This window comes from Anolis sagrei, chromosome 3 (genome assembly GCF_037176765.1).
Source record: "Anolis sagrei isolate rAnoSag1 chromosome 3, rAnoSag1.mat, whole genome shotgun sequence".
NCBI classification, from domain to species: domain Eukaryota; kingdom Metazoa; phylum Chordata; class Lepidosauria; order Squamata; family Dactyloidae; genus Anolis; species Anolis sagrei.
Window position 1 is genome coordinate 213,819,642 of NC_090023.1, and position 23,246 is coordinate 213,842,887.

The following is a 23,246-nucleotide window of genomic DNA, read 5'->3' on the forward strand; positions in this document are numbered from 1 at the left end:
TGTTTTCTTCTCAGCTGTATCTTGAGTTCAAATAGTAAATATGAAACTAAAGAGATACTTATAATGTTCTTGAAGAAGAAAAAGAAATCAATATTGCAAGCCTGACAGCAGAGCCAAATTCACGTACTAGAGAAGAGTTATTGAAAAAGTGATGCTTTTGGTGAAGACATCACAGAAACCTGACAAAGGGAACGCTTCCCGAAACATGGTTAAAACAACCCAGGGACCCTTGTCATTGATTTCTTGCTCCTTTCAAGAACATTATATACTTAAGAACCATTTATAATTAGTGCTTACATCAGTAAACAACATTTGTTTTTTCACTATTTATGAGCAGCCCATTTCCTGTCCACTTCCAAAGCCTTTGACCAAAATGCTCAGTGACCATTAGGCTACTTCCATACTCTTCCAAATGCTACATTTTAATAAAATAATATGGAGCAATGTACTTTTGAGAGGGGAGGAGATACTGTTCTGTATTGGAGACAAAAACTATATCTTATAGGGATCCAAGGACCTACAAAATTCATTGGAAGTTTGCATGCATTTCATAATATGTTCATAGCCATTTGCCCATGTAACTGTCTGGTCTACATTCACTCTGGAATGTCTCAGGTTCATCTTCGAAAACTAGGAGTACAATGTGCTGCACAAAACAGGATATGAAGGTGTGCCTAGAGCATGCAGAGCTGACTAAAGTGCTTGCAACTCACTCAGGAAAGAACTTTAAGCCAATAAAATGGTTGAGATATCATTTGTTTTCTCTTTTGTGTTCTGGAGGCTTCAGGTTCTTTGGAATAGCATAAACATTCTGCCATCATTCCTTGATTTCTAAAAATGTCGTATTCATACTAAGCAAAGAAATTATTTACAGTCTTCATAAACATCCTCTGTGTGAAGTCCATTTGGCTGTCCAGAGAGGGCTTGGAACCTGTTAATTTATTTACATTGTAAACCACTTTGTGATACATTTTTAAAAGCTCTTAATACTCACAAGAATGAAGCACGTTAACATTGTACTATATTTAAAGCGACCTTTGCAAGATGGAATCCAATATCTTACTTTCTTGACCCTTACCTGGCAGACTGAAGGGTGGATGAATCTTGAAACATCAAGTATTACTGGGAAACGGTGGAACAGGTGGAAACTACAGTGAGGCTCCACATTTCTGGGGGTCGGGGCACAAGATTCCCATAAAGATGAAAAACAGTGAATTGAAAAATGCTATCTTTTACCCGAGAGTTTTTCTCTAGGAATCTGTACGTTCTCCGTCATAACTCTATAGTCATCTGCCAACAGAAGTTGCACTGGAAGACTTAGAGATTCCAAAAGAAGAGCTCTTTCTAGGAACATCTACATCAGGCATGGGTAAACTTCAGCCCTCCAGGTGTTTAGCCCTAACAGTTGGGATTTCTGGGAGCTGAAGTCCAAAACACCTGAAGGGCCAAAGTTTGCCAATGCCTGATCTAGGTCATCCAGCATGAGTCTATAATCAACTTCCACAGAGTTGCACTGGAGGATCTAGAGATTCCTAGAGAGAATATTTCAATCAAATATGTGAATAATCAAATCCACAAAAGTCAATTCTGCAAATGTGGAAAGGCAATTGCACAGCCCAGTCCAGGAGCCATTTCACCATATGTCTATGAACATGTTGAATTACTGTGTCATTGGTAATATGGAATGATGACATTATTTTGTGTCAGCTCTAACTGTTATCACATGTCATGACAAGCAGCCACACACATCTGTCCCTTCATGACTTCTAGTTTCTAGCAACACGTTTGCAGGTATGTTTTTGCTTCATGCAACATGTTATAGTCCAATGCACTTATTTTGTCATTGTTATGCCAGGACACTTCCAATGACATCACACAGCCACTTTATACTACATGTCATAAGAATGTGAGGTCACCACACTTTTCAATATATCTTCACAGCTCCTTAATATACAAACACACACTGCTACCAATAAACAAGAGTATATAAAAGTGAGGTGACAACTGCAGAAATCATAAATGCATTGTTGCTTCCCATAAACAGCCTCTATTACAGTTGTCAGATAGGGATTATCCCAGATTTTGAGATTTCAGGACTAAAATGTGAGATCTAAGGTACATACCTTGTGAATATGTTTGCTAGTTGTTATAAGAGTAATGTTACAAGGGGCTGCCTCTGGGAAAGTCACTGATACATTAGTACAGTTGCACAAAATATACCATTTAATTATTTTTTTTTTAAAAAAAAACCCTTAATAACTGCAATACACATACACTTTCAAGGCAGCACTTTTGACTTAAGATTCTACCACCTTGCTCTGTGGTTAAGAGAAGAGTGGTCAAGTCCTAAAACTCAAAGACAGGCCCTAAATTCTAGCTCTCATTTCATGCAACCATTAGTGGAAATGGCTGCATGTGTCAATGAGACAAAAACTAGCTCTATCCTGGTTTTATCAGTAAAGTGACTTAGTATATAATTTGGTTTGCTCTGCCGACATTCTTTACCCCATTTCCTTTGTTTTGTAAATAGAAATATGTTGTGGGCTCACAGTATAGTTCTACCTAACAGTTTGGAGGTGTGCCATTTTGTCGACGAACATTCATTGACTTTCTGCCGCGAGGCCTTGCTCTCTTATCATCTAGGTTCTCCATAGGACAAAGCCCTGGACAACATCAGTCAGATAGTATCTTCAGATATGAAGAGACAAACCCTCTCTGGGCCTTTCAGCTATTTATTTCATGCCCAAGAGCTCTTGGAAACAAATGCTTTCTACAGTAAACACTGTAAAACCTGTTTCAGAAAACCATTAAAAAAGAGAGATGCTATAGATTAGTGGTGCATATTTCGAACATCTGAAAGCCATTATTCCACTTAGCTTCTAAACAGAGAATTGCCTTTGTCTACTTCTTTGAGTGAGAAGAGAATAATGAATTACGGTAATGTTATACATAAGCATTCGTTTAAAGGTACATAATTCAACACGCATAATAGACAGGTAACCTCATCAGGATCAGCTAAACATGTAGGTTTGTGCAAATAGCAGATGTTAAGATGTTTCACCATTTTCATTGTCGGTGGACATTTACATACTATCCTACTAACTTTACAAAATAATCACAATGTAGATCTAACAGCTTGTGAATATGCTTCTTCGTTTTGGTACAACATCACATAAGGTACTGCATTATTCATAAGGAATTGTTTGCACTACTCCATCGGTCATGAGTAATCCCAACAAATTCAAATCACATTGATGAAGAAACAAAATATTATGCAATTATTATGTATTCTAGGACTCAGATAGCATTGGATCTGGCAACACTAACGCATTTACTTGTCTGTGTCTCATCTTTACACATTGTGCATTGTGCACTGTGGTTATTCATCCTATCTTTTGCAGTGTGTATACACATTGTGGTTCTGCATCCTACACTTTGCCTTGTGGTTGTCTGTTGTGTATGTACATTGTGCAATGACACGCGGTCATTAGTTTGTGTTGTACAATGCCACTCTTGAGTAAGGGGGCTGTGTGGTGCTGCTGCACTGCATGCAGATATTGATGCTGCACAAAAGAAATATTGGATTGAACCCTATCAGAGTAGCTTTTCCTCTTGTTCATAAAACAGCATGAGCTAGATGGCCAAAGGTGAGAAAATATTACTTTCAGCCATTACATAGAACCCTATCAGAGTAGCTTTTCCTCTTGTTCATAAAATAGTATGAGCTAGATGGCCAAAGCCATTACATGGAACCCTCTTCCCTGTGTGTTAGAAGGAATGAAATTAAGTACCACGTTCTATGTGGAGAACAGACTTAATTTAGGAATTCAACCTAGAGACAATTCCCTTTATGTGGTGAAGACTAAACTATTACATTGCACCAGGATCTCATATATGTGAGCTAAACAAACATGCGCATAGACCATTCTCAATGTGCATTAATTTTCCTACCCCAATGAAGTGGAAGGGTCGTTTATGCCAAAGAAGGGTGTATCTAGACCAGTATTTTCCAAACCTCAATTCCCAGAAGCTGCAGCCAGCTTGGTCAACAGTCAGGAATTCTGGGAACCAAAGTCCAAAACATCTGAAATACCAACATTTGGGAAACACAAATAGACTGCAGAATTAATGCTGAGTGACACAATGGCTCAGTGCTATGGAATCCTGGGAGTTTTGTGAGGCCTAGCACTGTTTGGTAAAGAAGGCTAAAAACCTTGCACAACTACAACTCCTGTGATTCCATAGCATTGAGCCATAACAGCTAAAGTGATGTCAAACTGCATTAATTCTACAGTGCAGATGTGCCTGAAGTCACATATAGACACACAATCTTGCTTCTGTGATGGTTCCATAGGTCTAGGATATTACTGTGGTGTCAAATGCCTAAACCAGTCCAGTGAAAAACCGCATAAGAGAAATCAAATATTTCATACCACAATGTGTTCATAAGTATATGAAAATGTTCTATGAACATTTACTCTGAAATAACGAGAGAGCTATTGGCCAATATGAAAAACAATATGCATATGTTACTGTTGATATTACCCCCCTCTCTTATAACCAAATAAACAGAGTAATATCCAGGACATAAACTACACCTTCCAGACATTTAAGCAGTGGAAAAAACAACTGGGGAAAAGCTTGCAAGGGAGAGAATACGACCTGATATTAGTATGTTTTATATTGCATCATATAAAACACACTAATAAAAATGCTAAAGCTCCAGTGCAGGTTGATACAACTTTTAAGTTCTTTTGTCCAACTATAAGCTGTGATTTCTTAGTAGCTGCAGAGTAAATTCCTAGACACGACACCTTTCAGAATAATCTTGGGAAAGTGCCAAGCCTTCTACCGCAGGTTTCTTGAGAAACACAACGAGGGTAAAAAAATATTATAACATCTTGGGTACAGCAAAGTTCCCTTCTTAGCTGAGCCACCTATGAACAAAAGAGCAGAGATACAATGTACAAAAGCTGATCAAAGATACACAGCAAGGATATTAAATCTTCAGGCTATACAAAAGTAATCTTCCTTCTTGAGAAAATAACATCCCATACATATCTGACTCATCCTCATTTTGTTTCAAGGACTGGGGCATCAATAGATATAAAAAAACTACAGAGATAGAAATCCAATTTCCATGGTTGCTCCAAGATGAAGTGAATCTCAGTTTAAAAGTGGAAAAGATCTGAAATTACAGAAAGTAATGGGCTCTTCACACTGAATTTGTATTCCAGAATGTGGTAGGAGAGCATTCTTTACCGCTATTATGTCCTTCTCTTAAAGACGGATGACTTGCAAGTCACTTCCTAAAGGGGAAGACGATTTTACCTTTCCTAGGTTGGTTTGGTTGCTCTGACTTTACTAATGCCAAGTGTTGAAGAGATGAAATAACTAGAAAAACAATATCTAGCAAAGGGAGTCACCCCATGTTTCAAACTGAAGATGTAACAGTAAATGATTAAGAGTAAGAATAAAATCCTTCTATAATATCATAGAATTAAAATGAAAAATGAACAAATTGTTAGGTTTTCTAAGAGGTGACAGAAGGGCACTCTTCAATAGTAGAACATGCAAGAAGACTAAACCACTCATTCACCACTAGCAAGTTAAATGAAATATTTCTCCTTTTCCTATTTAGTTAGAACTACAAGAAGTTCCCATGTTACGAATGAGATAGGTTCTGCAAGTTTGTTCTGAAGTTGAATTTGTATGCAAGTTGGAACAGGTCCATTCCAGAGGAACACACACATAAACACATGTATTTATTTACTTCACTTGTATACCGCTTTATTTGTAAACCTAACATAAAGCAACCATAACATATAACTATCAATTACTTATATGTTACGTTTTTATGATCAATTAGATCATAAAAATGTAACAACCTTTAGACAATCAAAACATAGAGTTAAAAAACATATTAATATCAATGTTAAATTCACATAATTCAGAAATCATGGTCCAAGGCCATTCCAAATGTCAAATATCAATTGCATATTATTCCTGATCATTCCTTGTGTTGCTTACTGCCCAATGGCTTGGTCCCATAGCCAAGTTTTTACTCTTTTTTTGAAGGGCAGGAGGGAGGGCGCTGATCTAATTTCATTGGGGAGGGAGTTCCATAGTCGAGAAGCCACCACTGGGAAGGCCCTTTCTCTCGTCCATCAGTCTCACCTGCGAGGGAGGTGGGTCCAAGAGCCTCTCTGAATGATCTTAACCTCTGAAATGGTTCATAGAAGGAGATACATTCAGACAGGTAAGGTGGGCCGGAACCATTTAGGGCTTTATAGGCTAAAACCAGCACTTTGAATTGGGCTCGGCAACAGACTGGCAGCCAGTGGAGTTGGGATAACAGGGACTCATATTGCTCCCTGCTCCCCAGTCCAGTGAGCAGCCTGGCTGCCACCCATTGGACTAATTGGAGCTTCCAGTCTTCAAAGGCAACCTCATGTAGAGCATGTTGCAGTAGTCTAGTCAGGATGTGATCCCATAGTGTGGACTTCCCAAGGTACAGGCGCAACTGGTGCACAAGTTTTAATTGTGAAAAAGTTCCCCTGGCTACCACCAAAACCTGGAGTTCCAGGCTCAGTGATGAATCCAGGATCATTCTCAAGCTGCGAACCTGTGTCTTCAGGGGGAGTGTAACCCCATCCAGTACAAGCTGTAATCATATAACCTGTCTGGCCTTACGACTGACTAGCAGTACCTCTGTCTTGTCTGGATTCAATTTCAATTTGTTTGCCCTCATTCAGACCATCATAGCTGTCAAGCACCAGTTCAGGACCTGAACAGCTTCCTTAGCAGTAGGTGGAAAAGAGTAATAGAGTTACTAGTAATGTTTGCAACTCGGGAACTGCCTGTTCTTTTGAACCCTTGCAGTGTAAAAAAAACCCCTCTTTATATTAGCTTTTAGCAATATTTTATTCTCCTCTATGCTGTGGTTCCATATTATGAGAAAAACCAATATAAATTACAAAATAAATTAATATAGAATAGTCTGATGGAGACATGTATGAAGGCACAGGCAGTCGCTTTGCCCTTTACTTCCATTGGTGCTTCTTCCCAAAGAGAATAAAACACTACACCAGAAAGAGCAGGAGGTGTTGTATTTGAGATGGCTCCATATTCAACTTCTAAAAATATTGTTGAACACTTTGTACTTTTAAAAAACAAAGTCTGAATGAGTTCAAGTTTGCTTTCCTTCTGTGGCAGCTTTCATGATCCCTGTAATGATTTATCAGACCCCATACCTTCCAAGTATCCCAATTTTGCAAGGAAATACCCAATTTATTTTCCATCATTCCACTTTTTAAACTGGCCAAGCAACTCACGATGGGAGAGATGAAAGGAGGGAGAGATCCCCCACCCCTCTGTGAGTTATGCAGGCATCTTTGCTTACAACAGCAAAGATGCCCAGAAATGGCCAGGAGCTCTTCAGGGCTCCATGGACAGCGCTACAATAGTGATGGGGTAACAAAGTAGGAAGGTGGCACTGGTCTATATGAACAGTGGGACCAGTTTCAAATCAAAACCATTCCAGTTTGTTTACACTATCCCAAAATCTGATGATGGTCTGGAGGTTTGGGGAAGCTCTGGAGCATACCTTGACTTTCCCTAACATGGGGCACAACCACATTAAGTGGCTGTGCCCCATGTTGGGGATAAAATGGCTCCATGCATTATGGAGCCAATTCTCTTCCACTTTGGGATATAGTGCCCATGTAGGTGTGTCCTTAGCCACTTGTAGAAATATAGCAAACTATTTGGATAGTAACATCCCATCTCTTTGCAGTAAAATAATTATGTGTACTGTAGCGGCTAAGGCTGACCACCCTTAGAGACTCTTTGGTAAATAGAGCAATTTTGCTCCCAGTGTCTTATGAACTATATTGTTGCAATATGAGTCACAGTGCACTTGATCCAACAAAACAGCCTTACAGAATATTTCCTTGGAATTTAATCCTCTTTGCTTAAAGGCCAATATAAGGGACCCATAATTGTTATAGCCATCCTGGAGCAAGGGGGAAATGATTGGTTCACGAGGCCATAAAGTTGGCCCACTTGTACTGAAGTTTTGCATAACATTTTGCTCATGGAAAGTTGGTTATTGGAACATGGAAGAAATCCCTGAAAGTGATGGAGTCCAGGGAAGGAATTATAAATGTTGCTTCAACACTAAAACTGCCTCTTTGGCTCTCACTATTTTTCTCCTCTGTTATTTTGTCATCTGCGGAAGTGGACTTAGTCTATGAAAGTATAAGCTACAACTTTGGTCTTCAAGGTGCTACAAGATCTCTTTGCAATACTGATATTCCAAACTAATACAGCTATGTCTTTCAATTCATTTTTTCATTGATAGTGAAAGACATATTAAAGATGGGTGTATTCTCTAGCAAAACCTGACATGGCAAAGTCTGTCCTGAACTTTCCACCATGAAGGAAGGGGATATATATGTGTGTGTGTGTGTGTGTGTGTGTGTGTGTCATATACATACACACACACACACACGGTCCATTTAGCTTGTTCCAGAAGTTTGCTCAAACATTTGGAACAGCAAGATGGGAGAAATTTCAAACTTTCTTGGAAAACTCTGTTTTCCAGCATGAGTGAATTTAACTTATGCGATATTTATACATACATTGCCTAAAAAGAATTCCCTCAAGATGTTTTTACACCCAAGAAAACAATAGCGCATCTGTTTATTCCAAAGAATTATTTACATTGACATGTAAAACCAGTGGAAAAGGCATAATTCCAATCAGTTATATTTGTATGTTGGTGTAAACAGTCCCAGAAATTTTATCCACTAACATAAAACAAAAAGACAGAATAGCTGGAGTTAATAAGCATTCCATCTCAAAACCAGACTAATATAAAACAGCCTAATCTAAATCCAATGTCCCACCAAGTGAAACGATGGGTCCGACCACAAGAATACCAACTAACATGTTACAACAGGTTTCCAAGCCTAATTCAAAATGTTACTTTTCTCCTTTTAAGCTCTTTGTGATACAAGAGCTTGTTACCTGAAGGAACATCTCTTTCTGAATTTACCTGCCTATACTCTATGGTCAACAGGAGAAGCCCTGCTATGTATGTTTCCACTTAATGAGAAGTAGAGGTTATGCATCCATGGTCATTCTTGCTTGCAATTTAATACATTTGATGTGAAACAAGAAAAAGGAGAGGAAAATGAAACAATCAGGGGAAAAGGTGCTATGACAAGTGTCAAAGAGAAAGAACTATGCGGCAGTTGTTCCTAGTCAGGCAAGTCGTTGAGAAAACAACAGTGTCACATAAGTTAAGCAATTTCTGTCACAAAAAATAATGATTGCTTGCACTGAGTGCCAACTGTACTGAATTTTTAAAATCATGTCAGAAGCATCTTGAGAAACTGAAAGTTGCTTCTGGTGTGAGAGAATCAGCTGTCTGCAGAGACATTGCCCAGGGGACACTCGGATGCGTTACATCCTGTGGGAGGCTTCTCTCATGTCCCCGCATGGGAAAGCTGGAGCTGACACACATGAGCTCATCCCATCTTGTGAATTTGAACTGCCAACCTTCAAGTCAGCAGTTCAGCTGGCACAAGGGTGTAACCCATTGTATCACTCACTGTAATGAATGAACACAACATTTATTTGTGTCTTCCAAACAGCTTATTTTTACCAGTTAAACACTTGTTTTATACATATTGTTGTAAATAAGCTGTACTGAATGAATACAACAGTTTGTTTACAACAATATGCATAAAACAAGTGTTTAACTGGTAAAAAATAAGGTGTTTGGAGGAGTAAGTTGATTAATAATTCAAGGAGTAACAGATTGCAAAGATAAATGCTAGTAACATAATATTTGCATTCAAAGTCTTTCACTGGCATTTCTTCTCAGTTTGAGAAATGAGATTGAAAGTATCTAACATGAAGTACACTACTGTATAAAAGAATAAATCAGAATGAGGTAATTTTTACTTATAACAATGCAATCAAATATCCACTCTCATATTCAGTGCTTAAGAGGGTACTTAAGGGTCCAAAGTATTGCCTTCTCTGTTTCTAGGAAAGTGATCCTATATATTCTGTTTCCAGTGGACTGTATTTTCTAGTTCATGTTCCATTCCATTATCCTACTGAATATTTTAATTTTTTTAAGAAAAAAAAAACCCTTCAGGATATTAAAGAAATGAGATTTTAGAGCTGTGCATCAGTGGCAAGACGCATTCCTGAAAGAGGTTTTTTTTTTTACAGTTCCCACATGGAATCCCTTGCATGTCTAGCAATGGCTATGTATGTCTCCTGATGGAAAACATTAAAAAGCACTATCATTCATTGTCCAGTAAGACATTAAGTTGAATAAATACTTTCTAGGATTAAACCAGTTCCCTTTCCAAAATGGATCCCCCGTCCAAAAAAAATGTACCTATGCAATAAGGTTTATTAATCCGCCAGTATTTAACTTCCAGAGACCAATCAGAAAGCAAAGCATGCTAAATGCAAGGTATGCCAGTGAAGAACATGATGCACTGGCATAAACGTCTTCTACCACTTGGGGGAGCGATTCCACAACTATGGTGCTAGCTTGACCCTTGAGTATAGACATGACTGGACTAGAGCAGGACTTCTTGAACTTTTTCCACTCACAACCCTTTTCTGGTATATAAAATTGACATAAAAATCAAACATTTTCCTGATAAGAAATCAGAATTTGCAAAGCTTGCTAAACAGGCTGATTCTGTACAGCTGAAGCATTTTCTGCAGATTCCACTGTAAACACAGTATATTGTAAATAGATGGCATTCAGAAATCTTTTACTGCTGCCAATTTTTGGAACCCCAACGTTAAGCTAAGGGGTCAGAACCCGCAGTTTAAGAAGCAGTGGGCTAGAGGAATAGACCATATGACTGTATAATGTAACTTCCTATTCTGATCAGAACTATACAAATTAATGTCAGTGAGACCATGGAAATAACAGTATCCACTCGAGAGAAATTCAGACCCAACATGGTGAAGGGGATTGAGTGTTAAACTATGACTCTCGAGACAATAGTTATATTCCCCATTTGATTCCTTGCCATGACCTTGAGTGATTCACACACTCTCAGCACCTCAAAGAATCATGATGGCATTACCTTAAGGTCATCAGAAATCAGAAATGACTTGAAGGCACACAACAACAATGACAGCAACTCTTAATATTAGTGATACACTGAAGCATGAACCTTTAGCACAGCAGGTTAATCACCAAGCTGCAATAAATCTTGTCAACCAGAAGTTTGACAGTTCAAAGTCTGGATCAGGGTAAGCATCTGACATTTAGCCCAGCTTCTGCCTACCTAGCAGTTCAAAAACAAATGGTGAGTTCATAAATAGGAACCACATTAAAGCGGGGAGAGATTTAGGCACAGCATTTCGATCAGAAAAAGGAGGAAGTTTACGAACAAAGAAAGCTCTTCAGCAAGGAGATGGAGTGACAGCAACCCTCTGTGGCCAGAACCGAGCACAGTCTCCAAAGATGCAGAAAGATGGGAAAGCCTATATATATATATCTGCTGTCTGTTTTATCATTGTATAATCAGCATTGAATGTTTGCCGAATATGTATTCGGTGATCCTCCCCAAGTCCCCTTCGGGATGAGGAGAGCGGAATATAAATACTGTAAATAAATAAATAAATAAATAAATAAATAAATATTTCCTTCAGGTTCAGGAATGGGCCATACTTTTTATAGGCAACCATATATTATAGTCATGGGAAGAAAAGGGCTAAGATTTTTGCCTTTCCTCATTAAGTTTTCATTTGATCCCAAAGGTGAAGTTACTTAACATTTCAATTGATCATTTAGAATTATGGTTTAGGCATTCAAAGCTAAGAGGCAGGCAAGTGACCAAGGAAATGCAAGCACAAAAAATATTATAGTCCTAAGTGTGGCTAATTTTAACTGTCTTTCTGTCTGTAATGCTAGAAAGTTGGAGATGCAAGGAAAAATTAACTTTGGGGAGAAAAATTTTGATGGGGGTCAAACGTCACTTGCCTGCTCATTGCTACATCCCTAGTTTTGCTAAAGCAGTAGACAAAGAGCTTCGAATGAGTTGACATTCGTCTCCTCATCTTCTGGGTTTTATGACCACAGATTGTGATTACAACCCACATTTATAATATAATTCTCAGGAAAATACATTTTCCTGCAGGGGTACAAACTTAACCTTCTTTCACACAAGATCTAGAACTGCAGAGAAAGGAAAACCATTCATCACTTCCCCTCTTGTCATTTATATGGATAATGTTCTCATAACTCACACTAGAAGCACTAAATTAAGCAGCTCTAGTACTTCACCTGCAGTCGTTTCCCTGGATGTACAAACATAACTTTCAATAGCTATAAACGAGAAGTGAATATATACTTTCAAGGACATTGCCTATATTTTATGGGTCAGTTTTTTAAAAAATATTCCCAAGACAAAGACCTTGACTCTCTATTCCCCTGAACTTTCACCATCCAAGGACTTTCGTTTAATGTTGTAAGAAAAAAGGAGAAGCAAGTGTGTAAAGTGATGAAGAACAATATGTCAATGGCCACCTGAGCTTTGACACCACATAATGAGGAATCGAGACATGCAAGAAACAAGATTAAGAGGCTTCAAGACAATTGCCAAGATTAGGGCCTGCCAAAGGCAATTGGAACATGCTATAAATAAATGTCTGAGCATTAATGTCCATTGCATAAACTCATCCTAAGTGGCACTGGAATCTCGGTGACAGGTGCCTAATTGTACTAGGTATAATGCACTTAACTAAGTAGGAGACAAGATAGCTGCAGGATGTGTCTGTTATTGGTTTTCCGGCTGAAGGATATTGGAAAGTTTCAGTCTTTGTGAAACAAAAAATAAAGAAGGTAAGAATTATTGCTCTTGGCTGTTACAAATTCAAAGTGTGTTATGGAACTATGATGCTTAGAGCTTTAATATAGGTTATAAAGGGATTTAAATATCCATTAAGTATAGCAAAGTACCAAAGTTGCTGACACCAAAATTTTCCATCTCTGAAATAATTCTTTCCTTTATGCCACCTTCAAATAGAGATAGATTTGGAACAATTGGGTCATTTAAAAAAAGGAACTGCAGCTTGTCTATATCAAGATTAATACACTTTCAGGACATGATGCATTTACTGTTGTGACTCTCATTTTAGGTGGAGTAAAAGGTCAGGGAAGACATGGTGCTATTTATAGAAAAGTAGAAAAAGTAGGTGTTATAAATGCCAAATATTCAAAAATATTGTAAGTTTTACAAACACTTTCCCAACAGAAACATTTTGGCGGGTGTTCACATTATTGTTCTATATATGTTGGATATTCCACATTAGGGCCTAGTGGAGTCATTTTCCAGCAATTGTACAAGTTTACTACAGTACTTTAACCCACTGCTCTACCATATACTGAATTAAGTGAGAAGTGATACATCTATTTTGATTTATTCACCAGAGTAATTCTTATACAAAAATGTCAACTCGTGTAATCTTCAAAGTGTAAAAAAGATTATAGTGTCAATTCAGTGGCCCTGAATTTTCAGCAGTTTAACCTCATAGCTGAACATTCATTTATCCTAAGGCTTCTTCTTAGAAGGGCTCACAAATGTTCAGCTAACTAGAAACTTCTACAGACTTGAGGATTTTAAGCATAATAAAATGATTTTCACAACTATGAAATTATTGTGTAATAAAAGTAACTGAAGAATATCTTTTCAGGTCCACAGGGTTTAGAGGGTTTTTAAAAAAAAAGTTTTAAAACTTTTTTTTTAATCTTACTAATCTATGAATAGACAGTTAATCCCCTTTCAGGTAAAGCATGGATCACACATAAAGTATGAAATGTGCTTCTTTTTGCCAAATGCAAGATAGATTAATAAGATAAAGAGCAACATTCCAAATTTCTGAATGTGCACAGATAGTCTGTCATAACAGAAATTATCTTATTAATGATACTTATTTTTATAGTTATTTATTACTTCCAACCTGTGTTTGCTTGGAGGTTTTTGCAAACCAGAATTAAAATGTTAAGTATAAATATGTGAAGGGAAGTCATAGGGAGGAGGAAGCAAGCTTTTTTTCTGCTGCCCTGGAGACCAGGACATGGAACAATGGCTTCAAACCACAGGAAAGGAGATTCCACCTGAACATTAGGAAGGATTTCCTAACTGTGAGAGCTGTTCAGCAGTGGAACTCTCTTCCCCAGAGTGTGGTGGACGCTCCTTCTTTAGAGGCTTTTAAACAGAGGCTGGATGGCCATCTGTCAGGGGTGCTCTGCATGTGATTTTCCTGCTTCTCGGCAGGAGGTTGCACTGGATGGCCCACAAGGTCTCTTCCAACTCTAGGAGTCTATGATTCTATACGGTTTACAAAAATTGCATTATGTAGCACGTTCTGACAGAAAATCATAGGATAATCTCACACACAGACACACACCCCAGCTATATGGACAACACGTGGTAGAAACCCCACAGCTGTTTATTTCAGACTTCAGCTTTATTTAAAGGCCATTTGCTACTACTCACATGGGTTCAAGACTGCTCAGTAAGATAGACTGCATAGCATCCCACCTAAAGTTCATGTTGTTCTACGTATTTCCACATAGATAGCTGTGCTAAGTTTATTGAGGTGTGGGAAAAATCAAATCCTAGCACCTTGAAGATGAACTGATTTTACAACTCCAAATATCTGCTTTAGAGACAGACAGTCCTCAAAACAATCCCAGTCATCTCCAATCAAAGGAATTTGGTAATAAGTCTGATAGAAATCCTTTGGCAGAAATTGTGGTGAGTCAATGTCAATCAAAGCAGACTTCAGTCAGCCCTCCACATTTCTTTGGGTTGGGATAAGAACACATGCAAATGTGAAAAAAGTTGTTTGTTTTACCTGAAAGAATACTACTCTGGTTCCTTCTAGAGTTGATCACAAAGTTGTGCTGGAGACCTTAGAAACACTTAGAGAGTTGTTCTCATTAGGAATCTCTAATTAATGGTTCCCAACCTTTGGTCCTCCATGTGTTTTGGACTTCAGCTCCCACAATTCCTCGCAGCTGGTAAACTGACTGGGATTTCTGGAAGTTGAAGTTCAAAACAACTGGAGGACCAATGGTTGGGAACTACATCACTTTATGGGATGTTGGCCACAGAGTCACACTGAAGAACCTAGAGATTCCTAGTGGGACGATATTAATCAAATCCACAAATAATCAAATCCACAAAAGTTAAACCCACAAATACTGAGGGCCAAATATAGTTCTTATGTTCCTCCCTGACTTTAAGGCCAAAGGGCAATGAAACTCAAAATTCAGTGACAATTTCCTGGGATACCTAAGACAAGCCAAACTGCCGTGTATATGCTTGAGTGGACACACAGTCACACACCTTTCAGTAAGTTCAACAATTCACAAACCTGATAAGGTGAGCTCTAATCTAAAAAGAGTCTGCTCCCATAAATCACTTTGTCATGTTCATGTCATTAGCCTTTATTGCTCTATTGTATATACCATGACAAGTCTTGCCCTTGTCAAGAAAGGTCAACACTTATGATAGTAAATGGAACATAGCCACAGTCTCTTTTTAGCTCATGCAGGACTGGAAGCACCAGAGGACCTGACATGCCTGACTATGTCATTTCAGGTACTCTCATCAAAAATGGCAGTCTGATTCCACTGTACAGCCGCTTAGACTATCATTCAGGTAATACAGAGAATTAAAAGATTAGCTGTGAAAAATACAAGAGCTTAGCTGCTCTCAACAAGGCTATATTTTCAGAAAGGTACCTACCGAGTAACTGCACTCCACGCGTGAGTCCGTACACATCGATCAAGGCCCACAGTGGTTCGGTGGTCCTTACTCCACTGAAGAACAACATGGCAGCAGAGTCATTCACCCGATAAAATACGCGCCCCTTTTTGTCCACCCAGAAGGCTATGATGTTTCCTTCGTTTGCAAATTCTTCTGGGAGAGCCTTGGCCCAGAATCCACTTTGCGAAACCAGGTCTGGACAGGCATATTTGGGTAGGGTTTCTGGGTTAATCCTAGAGGGATCCTTGGAGGTAAATCCAAGTCGAAGTGCCCCACTCCAACAGCACTGCTTCTTTGTGATCTAAACAGGAGGGAAAGAGCAACAAAATCAGTACAATTCTCCAGCATTTTTCATTAACAGACATAATATGTCTCGAAGATAAAGATACAGAATATAAAAATTAATGAGCCAGTGTTTGAATTTGGGATGGACATTGACGGACAGAGTTTGAATCCTGGCTCGGCCTGGGAAACCCATTGGATGACCTTGAGCTGTTTAAATTCTTTCATATTGGAAATAAGTGCACCATCACCTCATTGAAAAGGTTAAAAATGATGTCACATCCATTTGGCAAATGTGAATCTCCATGAACATAGATACCACCTTTTAAAAAACACTAGTCAAGAAATGCATAACCTTGTTAGAAGTCAACTCTTTGAACAAATTATGTTCATAAGCATTCATGTAATGGCACAAAGGTAACTCAGCTGTTAAACTGAAGAGCCATGTCTTTAAATTGCCAAGGATAAAGACAGGTCACTACAAAATATATTTGGTTAGCAGGGGATAGTTGTTTCTTCGAAGTAGAATTTGCAGTTGTAATAATAATAATAATAATAATAATAATAATAATAATAATAATACATTAATAACACGATATGAGGATTTAAAGATCAAACTGCAAAGACTCTGGCACAAGCCAGTAAAGGTGGTCCCAGTGGTGATTGGCACACTGGGTGCAGTGCCTAAAGACCTTGGCCTGCACTTAAACACAATCGGCACTGACAAAATTATCATCTGCCAGCTGCAGATCTGCACGCATTATTCGCTGATATATCACACAGTCCTAGACACTTGGGAAGTGTCCGACGTGCGATCCAATACAACAGTCAGCAGAGTGATCTTGTCTGCTGTGGACTCATCTTGTTGTGTTTCAAATAATAATAATAATAACAACAACAACAACAACACAACGTTATTTATACCCTGCCACCATCTCCCCAAAGGGGACTCGGGGTGGCTAACATGAGGTCATGCCCAAAATTACAACAAATAACGAACAAATGCAACAAAATTAAATACAGAGAAGCAAAATACCATCAAAAATGCATAGCATGACTAAACAAAATAAACAGTTCCAAAATGACATGAAAGAAAAATAGGACACAGTGGGTGGGCCAAATGTACTGGGAATAAAATTGATAGAAATTGATAAAACCATGGATGAGATAGGTAGAATATGTTTCTAAGGGAGAGTGTGTTTCGGGGGGGGGGGGGGAGGCCAAAGTGTGGGGTAAACCTACATTAGGGACAGGGGGAAAGTGCATCATGAGGACAGAGCAGTAGTAGGGACAGACTAAGATTGGAATATATATTCATTCGCCAAAGGCACATTGGAACTCCCCTGAAACATCTTACTTTTTAAATACGCATTTAGAGAAAAAAACCATGTAGTTTTCTTTAAGAATAACATATTGTATTTACTAACAAACTTCTTGTATCTATTCAGCACACTAGTCCACAATCCAATGTCTTTAAGCATATAGATATAGCCCAAACTGTATAACTGTACTCACTGAAGTCTGAAAAGAGACAAACTGCATCCACCTCCATTGATGTCTAAAAGCATACTGAATACAAAATGGAGTCCTGTGTCTGAAGCCCCTCCCACAGCAAAGAATTACAGGCAAACCGGCAAACCAAAATGTACATACAATATGAGTTAACAATGATACACAATTTACAAACAGTTAGTGGAGGCTTAGAAGGTTGCTATTTCCAACATTTCAGCCTCAGACCAAGACAAACAAAGACTCTGCCAAGAAAACTCCATGATACGTTCACCTTAGGGTCATCATAAAGTAGACAGACAAAAACAACAACAGTAAATGAATCTTTGTGATAAAAGGATGAGGATTTTAGCATACGTGACAGCTATCCTTCTACGAGAGACATTGAAATACTAGATATTACTGTGTTAGGGAAAGGTGGGAGAGGAGATTGTATAATGAATTTTGTGAATGCATCGTAAGTGATGCAAAGGTTAGATAAAATGTCTTGCGTGGGATTCCCCCTGAGCTTGAATTATTACATTTTAAAAGCACATTGTTTTTTCAAAACACATTTTCTCCATTACTTGATGCAGATTTTTTTTTTAAAAAAAAACAACAAAAAACAAAAACAGTTCACTGTTGTTTTGGGAAATTGACTTGATGAATTGCTTTTTGCATATCTTGTTCTATTGCTCATTAGTCTTCATTGCTTTAGAGGAAGGGAAAAGAAATCTTTTCATTAACAACAGAATGACAAATTCCTATGAAAATGATTCCAAGAGTGCCCTTAAAAATACAGTAATTTTTCAAAATAACCAGAAAACTTACTCATTGAAGCAATAAAGAAACATTGTACCCATTTACATTAATTTTGAGATGTCACTGTGTAGTGTTCTAACTTATATCAAGTAGCTACATTATTTGTTACTTGTCATGTATTTGTTACATGGGATCAATCCCTTGAAGTTTTAGTATTATCTCAGCCAATATCATATTGTATTTCTGATTGGCCCTGACTGTCTCTGAGTAGACATACATGTATAATGAGTGCTCCACATCTGTGGGTTTGACTTTTATGGATTTGAGTAATCATTGATTTGATTAAAAATGTTCACTCTGGGAATCTCTACGTCTTTCATTCCAACTCCATGGCCAACTTTCTCCAGTCACATTGGAAGACCTAGATATTCCCAGAGAAGTGTTCTCTCAGATGAAAAAAATAATGATTTCTTTGTTCATGATTCTTCACTTTCACAGGGGTCCAGTGCCACTAACCCTGGAGAATATGGAGGGCTGGATATATTTATAGGATTAACTTTATGAATTAGAGACCTCAATGGTGGCTGCAATACATATGGCTATGTGACTCAACCATTACCAGGATAATTTGCAGCTTCCTGGAGCCATGACTGGAACTTGGCAGGGACTCTGCATAACTCCCCCCCCCCCCCCCCCCACTCACACACACTAAAATTGATACACCAGGAAAAGCTGTATGCATCCCTGTCAAATGCTATGAACGGTTGGGTGTCAGAAGGGGAAGCTTATAGGACATTGGGTCTCGGGAATAGGAGACAGAAGGCCAACTATATTTTTGTCACTGGACTGGGAGGATTCCTTTCACTGCTCTTTCCATCTATTGATCTTACACGTGGATGGGCCCAAGTGAACTTCCCTCTCCTCTGATTCATTTACACTGGATGGAGACCCCGGTAGCACAGTAGGTTTAAACCCTTGTGCCAGCAGGACTACAGCAGTTCAAATCTGGGAAGTAGGGTGAGCTCCCATCTGTCAGCTCCAGCTTCTCCTGCAGGGACATTAGAGAAGCCTCCCATAAGATGTTAAAACATCCAGCGTAACATCCTTGCAGACGGCCAATTCTCTCACACCAGAAGCAACTTGCAGTTTCTCAAGTTGCTCCTGACATCAAAACAATTACATTGGATGATTATTCCAAAGGCAAACAGATGCTCTTTGAGCAAACCAGTCAGTTCTTGCAAAAATAAAGGGAATAAAAGCTATTCTTCAGAAGACAATGCCAGAAAGCTGAGTGCAGTCTAAGCAAGATATATTTTAAGAACTTTGCAATCCTTCTAAATAGACAAAGAAAGGTGTACACCTGGGAATTTAATGCTGAAATGAAATCAGTGTAATCTGGGATTCCAGCAGTAAACAACTGAAGACAGGAGGAAAGCTGCATCAAGGTTCTTGTGAACTGGAATTCTAGACATAGTTGTAATAACTGTTTAATGGCAGAAATAAAGCTGAACAGCGAATACAATAAAAATGTCCAGAAGAGTCTAAAAGTAATGGCATTTCAAGGAGAAGTGGGGTTTTTATTTACTTTTGTTAAGTATATCTTGGGAATATCCACAGCCTTGAAAAAGTTATAGAGGCCTTTGATGCCAAAACCTTTTTTCAGTATTATGAAAATTTCAAAAACACAATAACACAGAGGGCTTTCACAAATTTGATTACTAATTCCAATACTAATTTAATCCAATGATATTTTACAACATAGAGACATCAAACCAAGTTGTGAAAAGACTATAATGACCCAATTTGAGGTCATTCTTTAAAAACAAGTTTTTATGACCCTCAATTTTGGAGGATTTTGTTATGTTTCAAGGAATATAACTCTTGAGAACATACCAACCAATGTAGCTGCACTGGTGGATGGATTCTGGCTATGAATAGGGCCAAATTTGCTATCAGTGAAGCATTGCTCTTCCAGAATGACAGGAATGCACAACCATAGTTGTGGTTACATGCTTCATTTACTATCTCATTGTATCTTCATTTACATCCTCTGAAAGTGGAGATGGATAGGGAGGGGGCCATTTTTAAGATTCCTCAAATCCCTGTGGGCATTTAAACAATGTTTAAAAAATCAACTGATATCACTTTCTCCACTTTTGGAGTTGTTGATGTGGACGGCTTGGGGGTTTATTTGTTTATATTTCTTTGGTTAATTTGTATCCCTCCTTTATCTGTGCACAAAACACAAAATAGATTAAATCTGATTAAAACCAAAGCATAGCTTTAAAATTACCGTATTTATTTGAGTCTAATACACCACCAAGTCTAATGCGCACCTCAATTTTCAAAATTCTGAAACCAAGAAAAGTATTTGCTGTGGAATGTAATGCACACTGGCCAAAAGTGCACCCTTTGCAATTTGGCCAAGAAAGGTGTGCATTGCAGTCACTGCCTGCATCTCTTTCCTTCTTTAAAAATGAAAGTGTCAGAAAAGCAAAGCTTTCAGCAATGGAGACAAAAACCTTGGCGTTCATCTCTGCAGTAAAATGAATTCAATTTAATGGCCTTGATTCAACACTATGGATTCATGTGTGTGTGTGTGTGTGTAGTTTTACAAGGTCTTGAACCTTCTCTGCCAAATAATATTGATGCCTCACCAAACTTCAAATCCCAGGATCACATATAATTGAGACATGGTAATTAAATAAGAGATGATTTCCCTCAAATGGGAGCTCCATGAGCTCCTGAAATAGCTTCCCCTTTTGTTTTGGCTTAGCACTAAGATTACCATATGACATGAATATAATAGGCACCTAATTTTGAAAAGGTAATTTAGCCAAAAAAGGTGAGCATTAGATTTGATTAAATAGGGTAGTACAAAAGTTTAAATAGAGCTGAACATCTGGGAACTCTGGGTGTGTCTATGAGGGGATTCACAGTCTGAAAATTAAACCCATCCCTGTTTAATGTTGTCCCCTAGGATCATAAACATTCTCTATACCAAAGCTCTGAAATGTCTGTTCAAGAGTAAGTGAAATTTAGTATAATGAATAATGGATAGGGAGCTGCGGTGGCACAATGGGTTAAACCCTTGTGCTGGCTGAATTGCTGACCTGAAGGTTGGCAGTTCGAATCTGTGAGATGGGGTGAGCTCCCATCTGTCAGCTCCAGATTCCCATGTAGGGACATGAGAGAAGCCTCCCACAGGATGGTAACACATCCGGGTGTTCCCTGGGCAATGTCTCTGCAGACAGCCAGTTCTCTCACACCAGAAGCAACTCACAGATTCTCAAGTCACTTCTGATACGATTTAAAAAGACTAATGGAACCTTCTACTAGGAAAATGTACAGGTGGAATATCTCTTATATGGAATTTGCTTTCTGATGGTTTAATTAACACAAAATTTGTTCCATGCTCAATATTATTTTTAACAATCTAGGCTATGAGTAGAAAGATGCATATGAAACATGAATGAACTCCATGTTTAGACTTGGGTCTTGTCTCCAAAATATCTCATTATGTACATATATGGAAATACATGTATTCCAAAATGTGAAAGAGACAAGCACTTCAGACAAGGGATACTCAGCCTGTACTGGAATCTTGCACCTTTGCCATTTAAAAAATCCACTTCACAGCTGCACAGTGAAGTCTCTGCTCTATCATCATTGGCAGTGCAAAAGTGAAAAAGCAATCAGATTTGTTCTCAGAAAGATATTCTAAATCTTGTATCAATATGCAAAGCAAGCAGCCATCAAGGAGCGAAGAAAACAAAATTCTTGGATTGGCAAAGAGCATCTTTCTACCCATCAAATCTAGACATGTGTCATTTCCTAAAAGCCATTTTTGCTAGTAGTACTCCAGACACTTCTTAATAAGAGAAGCACCCCAAGTGCCGACATGCAAACCAAGCTAAGAGCTTTGGGCACATGTTTTGGCAGTCAAGGTGAGCTTCAAGTTTTTCCCCCTTCTCCTTTCCTTCCATATTTTTTATTCTTTTCCCTCTAAATCCTAAACAGGATGTCAAGAGTCTTGGTACCAAGGAAACAAGAAGGAAAACTTAATTAGGTAGGAAAAAGTGATAGCAGAGAAAACACCCAATAATCACAAAATGCACCTGAAATAAAACCACTCTTCAATTCTTTCAACAATAACAACATTAAGTATTGTCTGTAGGCTGAGCAAAGATGAAAAACAAATATAACATCTTATCTTTTTCACAAAAGAAGGCTGAACAAAGCATAGTTTGGCCCTTTTTTTTACAGACATTCAAAAATCTTATATTAAACCCATTCATTTTTTGAAATAAGCACAAAGTGAGCACATTTAATAAGATATATTTAGCAAAAGCACACTTTCCTCTGCTTTACTTGTCAGACCAGCTATCCTTTAACTAGACACTTTGGATGCAGCAAAATGCAATAAAGTGAGACAACTGCAATAAATATACAAAGAAGGGAACAAAAGCAGCAGTAACCTTCATTGCTTTTTAAAATCATATTATTTATTATACCATTTTAAACATTGCAAATCCCCAGAAGCTTTTGAGAAAGAAAGAAATGTCAGCACACAATTGCTGGTTTTGTACACTCTTATCTGCACACTAACCATGTCTGTAAGCCTGTAAAATAGTCACATAAAACAGGACACACAACACTCCAACCATTAATTTTTAAAAGCAATGCTGTGCCAGGCAGCGGGATGAGGAAGCATCCAGAAAGAAAGGAAGCACACCAGGGCAGAGTGTGTGCCAGAAGATTTCAGCCAGCCTACAAAGAAATTTGGGAATGGAGGGGAGCGTATTTCAAATGTAGTATTTCCTATTCAAAGGCAGTTGTACAGGGTGCAGCAGCATAACTTCCTTTTTTCAAAACTTAATAAAACCC

General features: G+C 38.3%; 1 protein-coding gene across 3 annotated transcripts in view; it reads right to left on the reverse strand.

Annotated features, from left to right (window-relative positions):
• NEURL1 (neuralized E3 ubiquitin protein ligase 1) overlaps positions 1–23,246 on the reverse strand; it is a 209,675-nt gene that overhangs the window by 42,003 nt on the left and 144,426 nt on the right. For all 3 annotated transcript variants that reach the window (XM_060768331.2, XM_060768332.2, XM_060768333.2), the window contains exon 3: positions 15,807–16,128. In XM_060768331.2, the coding sequence (XP_060624314.2) occupies positions 15,807–16,128 (322 nt within the window). The remainder of the gene's footprint in view (positions 1–15,806; positions 16,129–23,246) is intronic.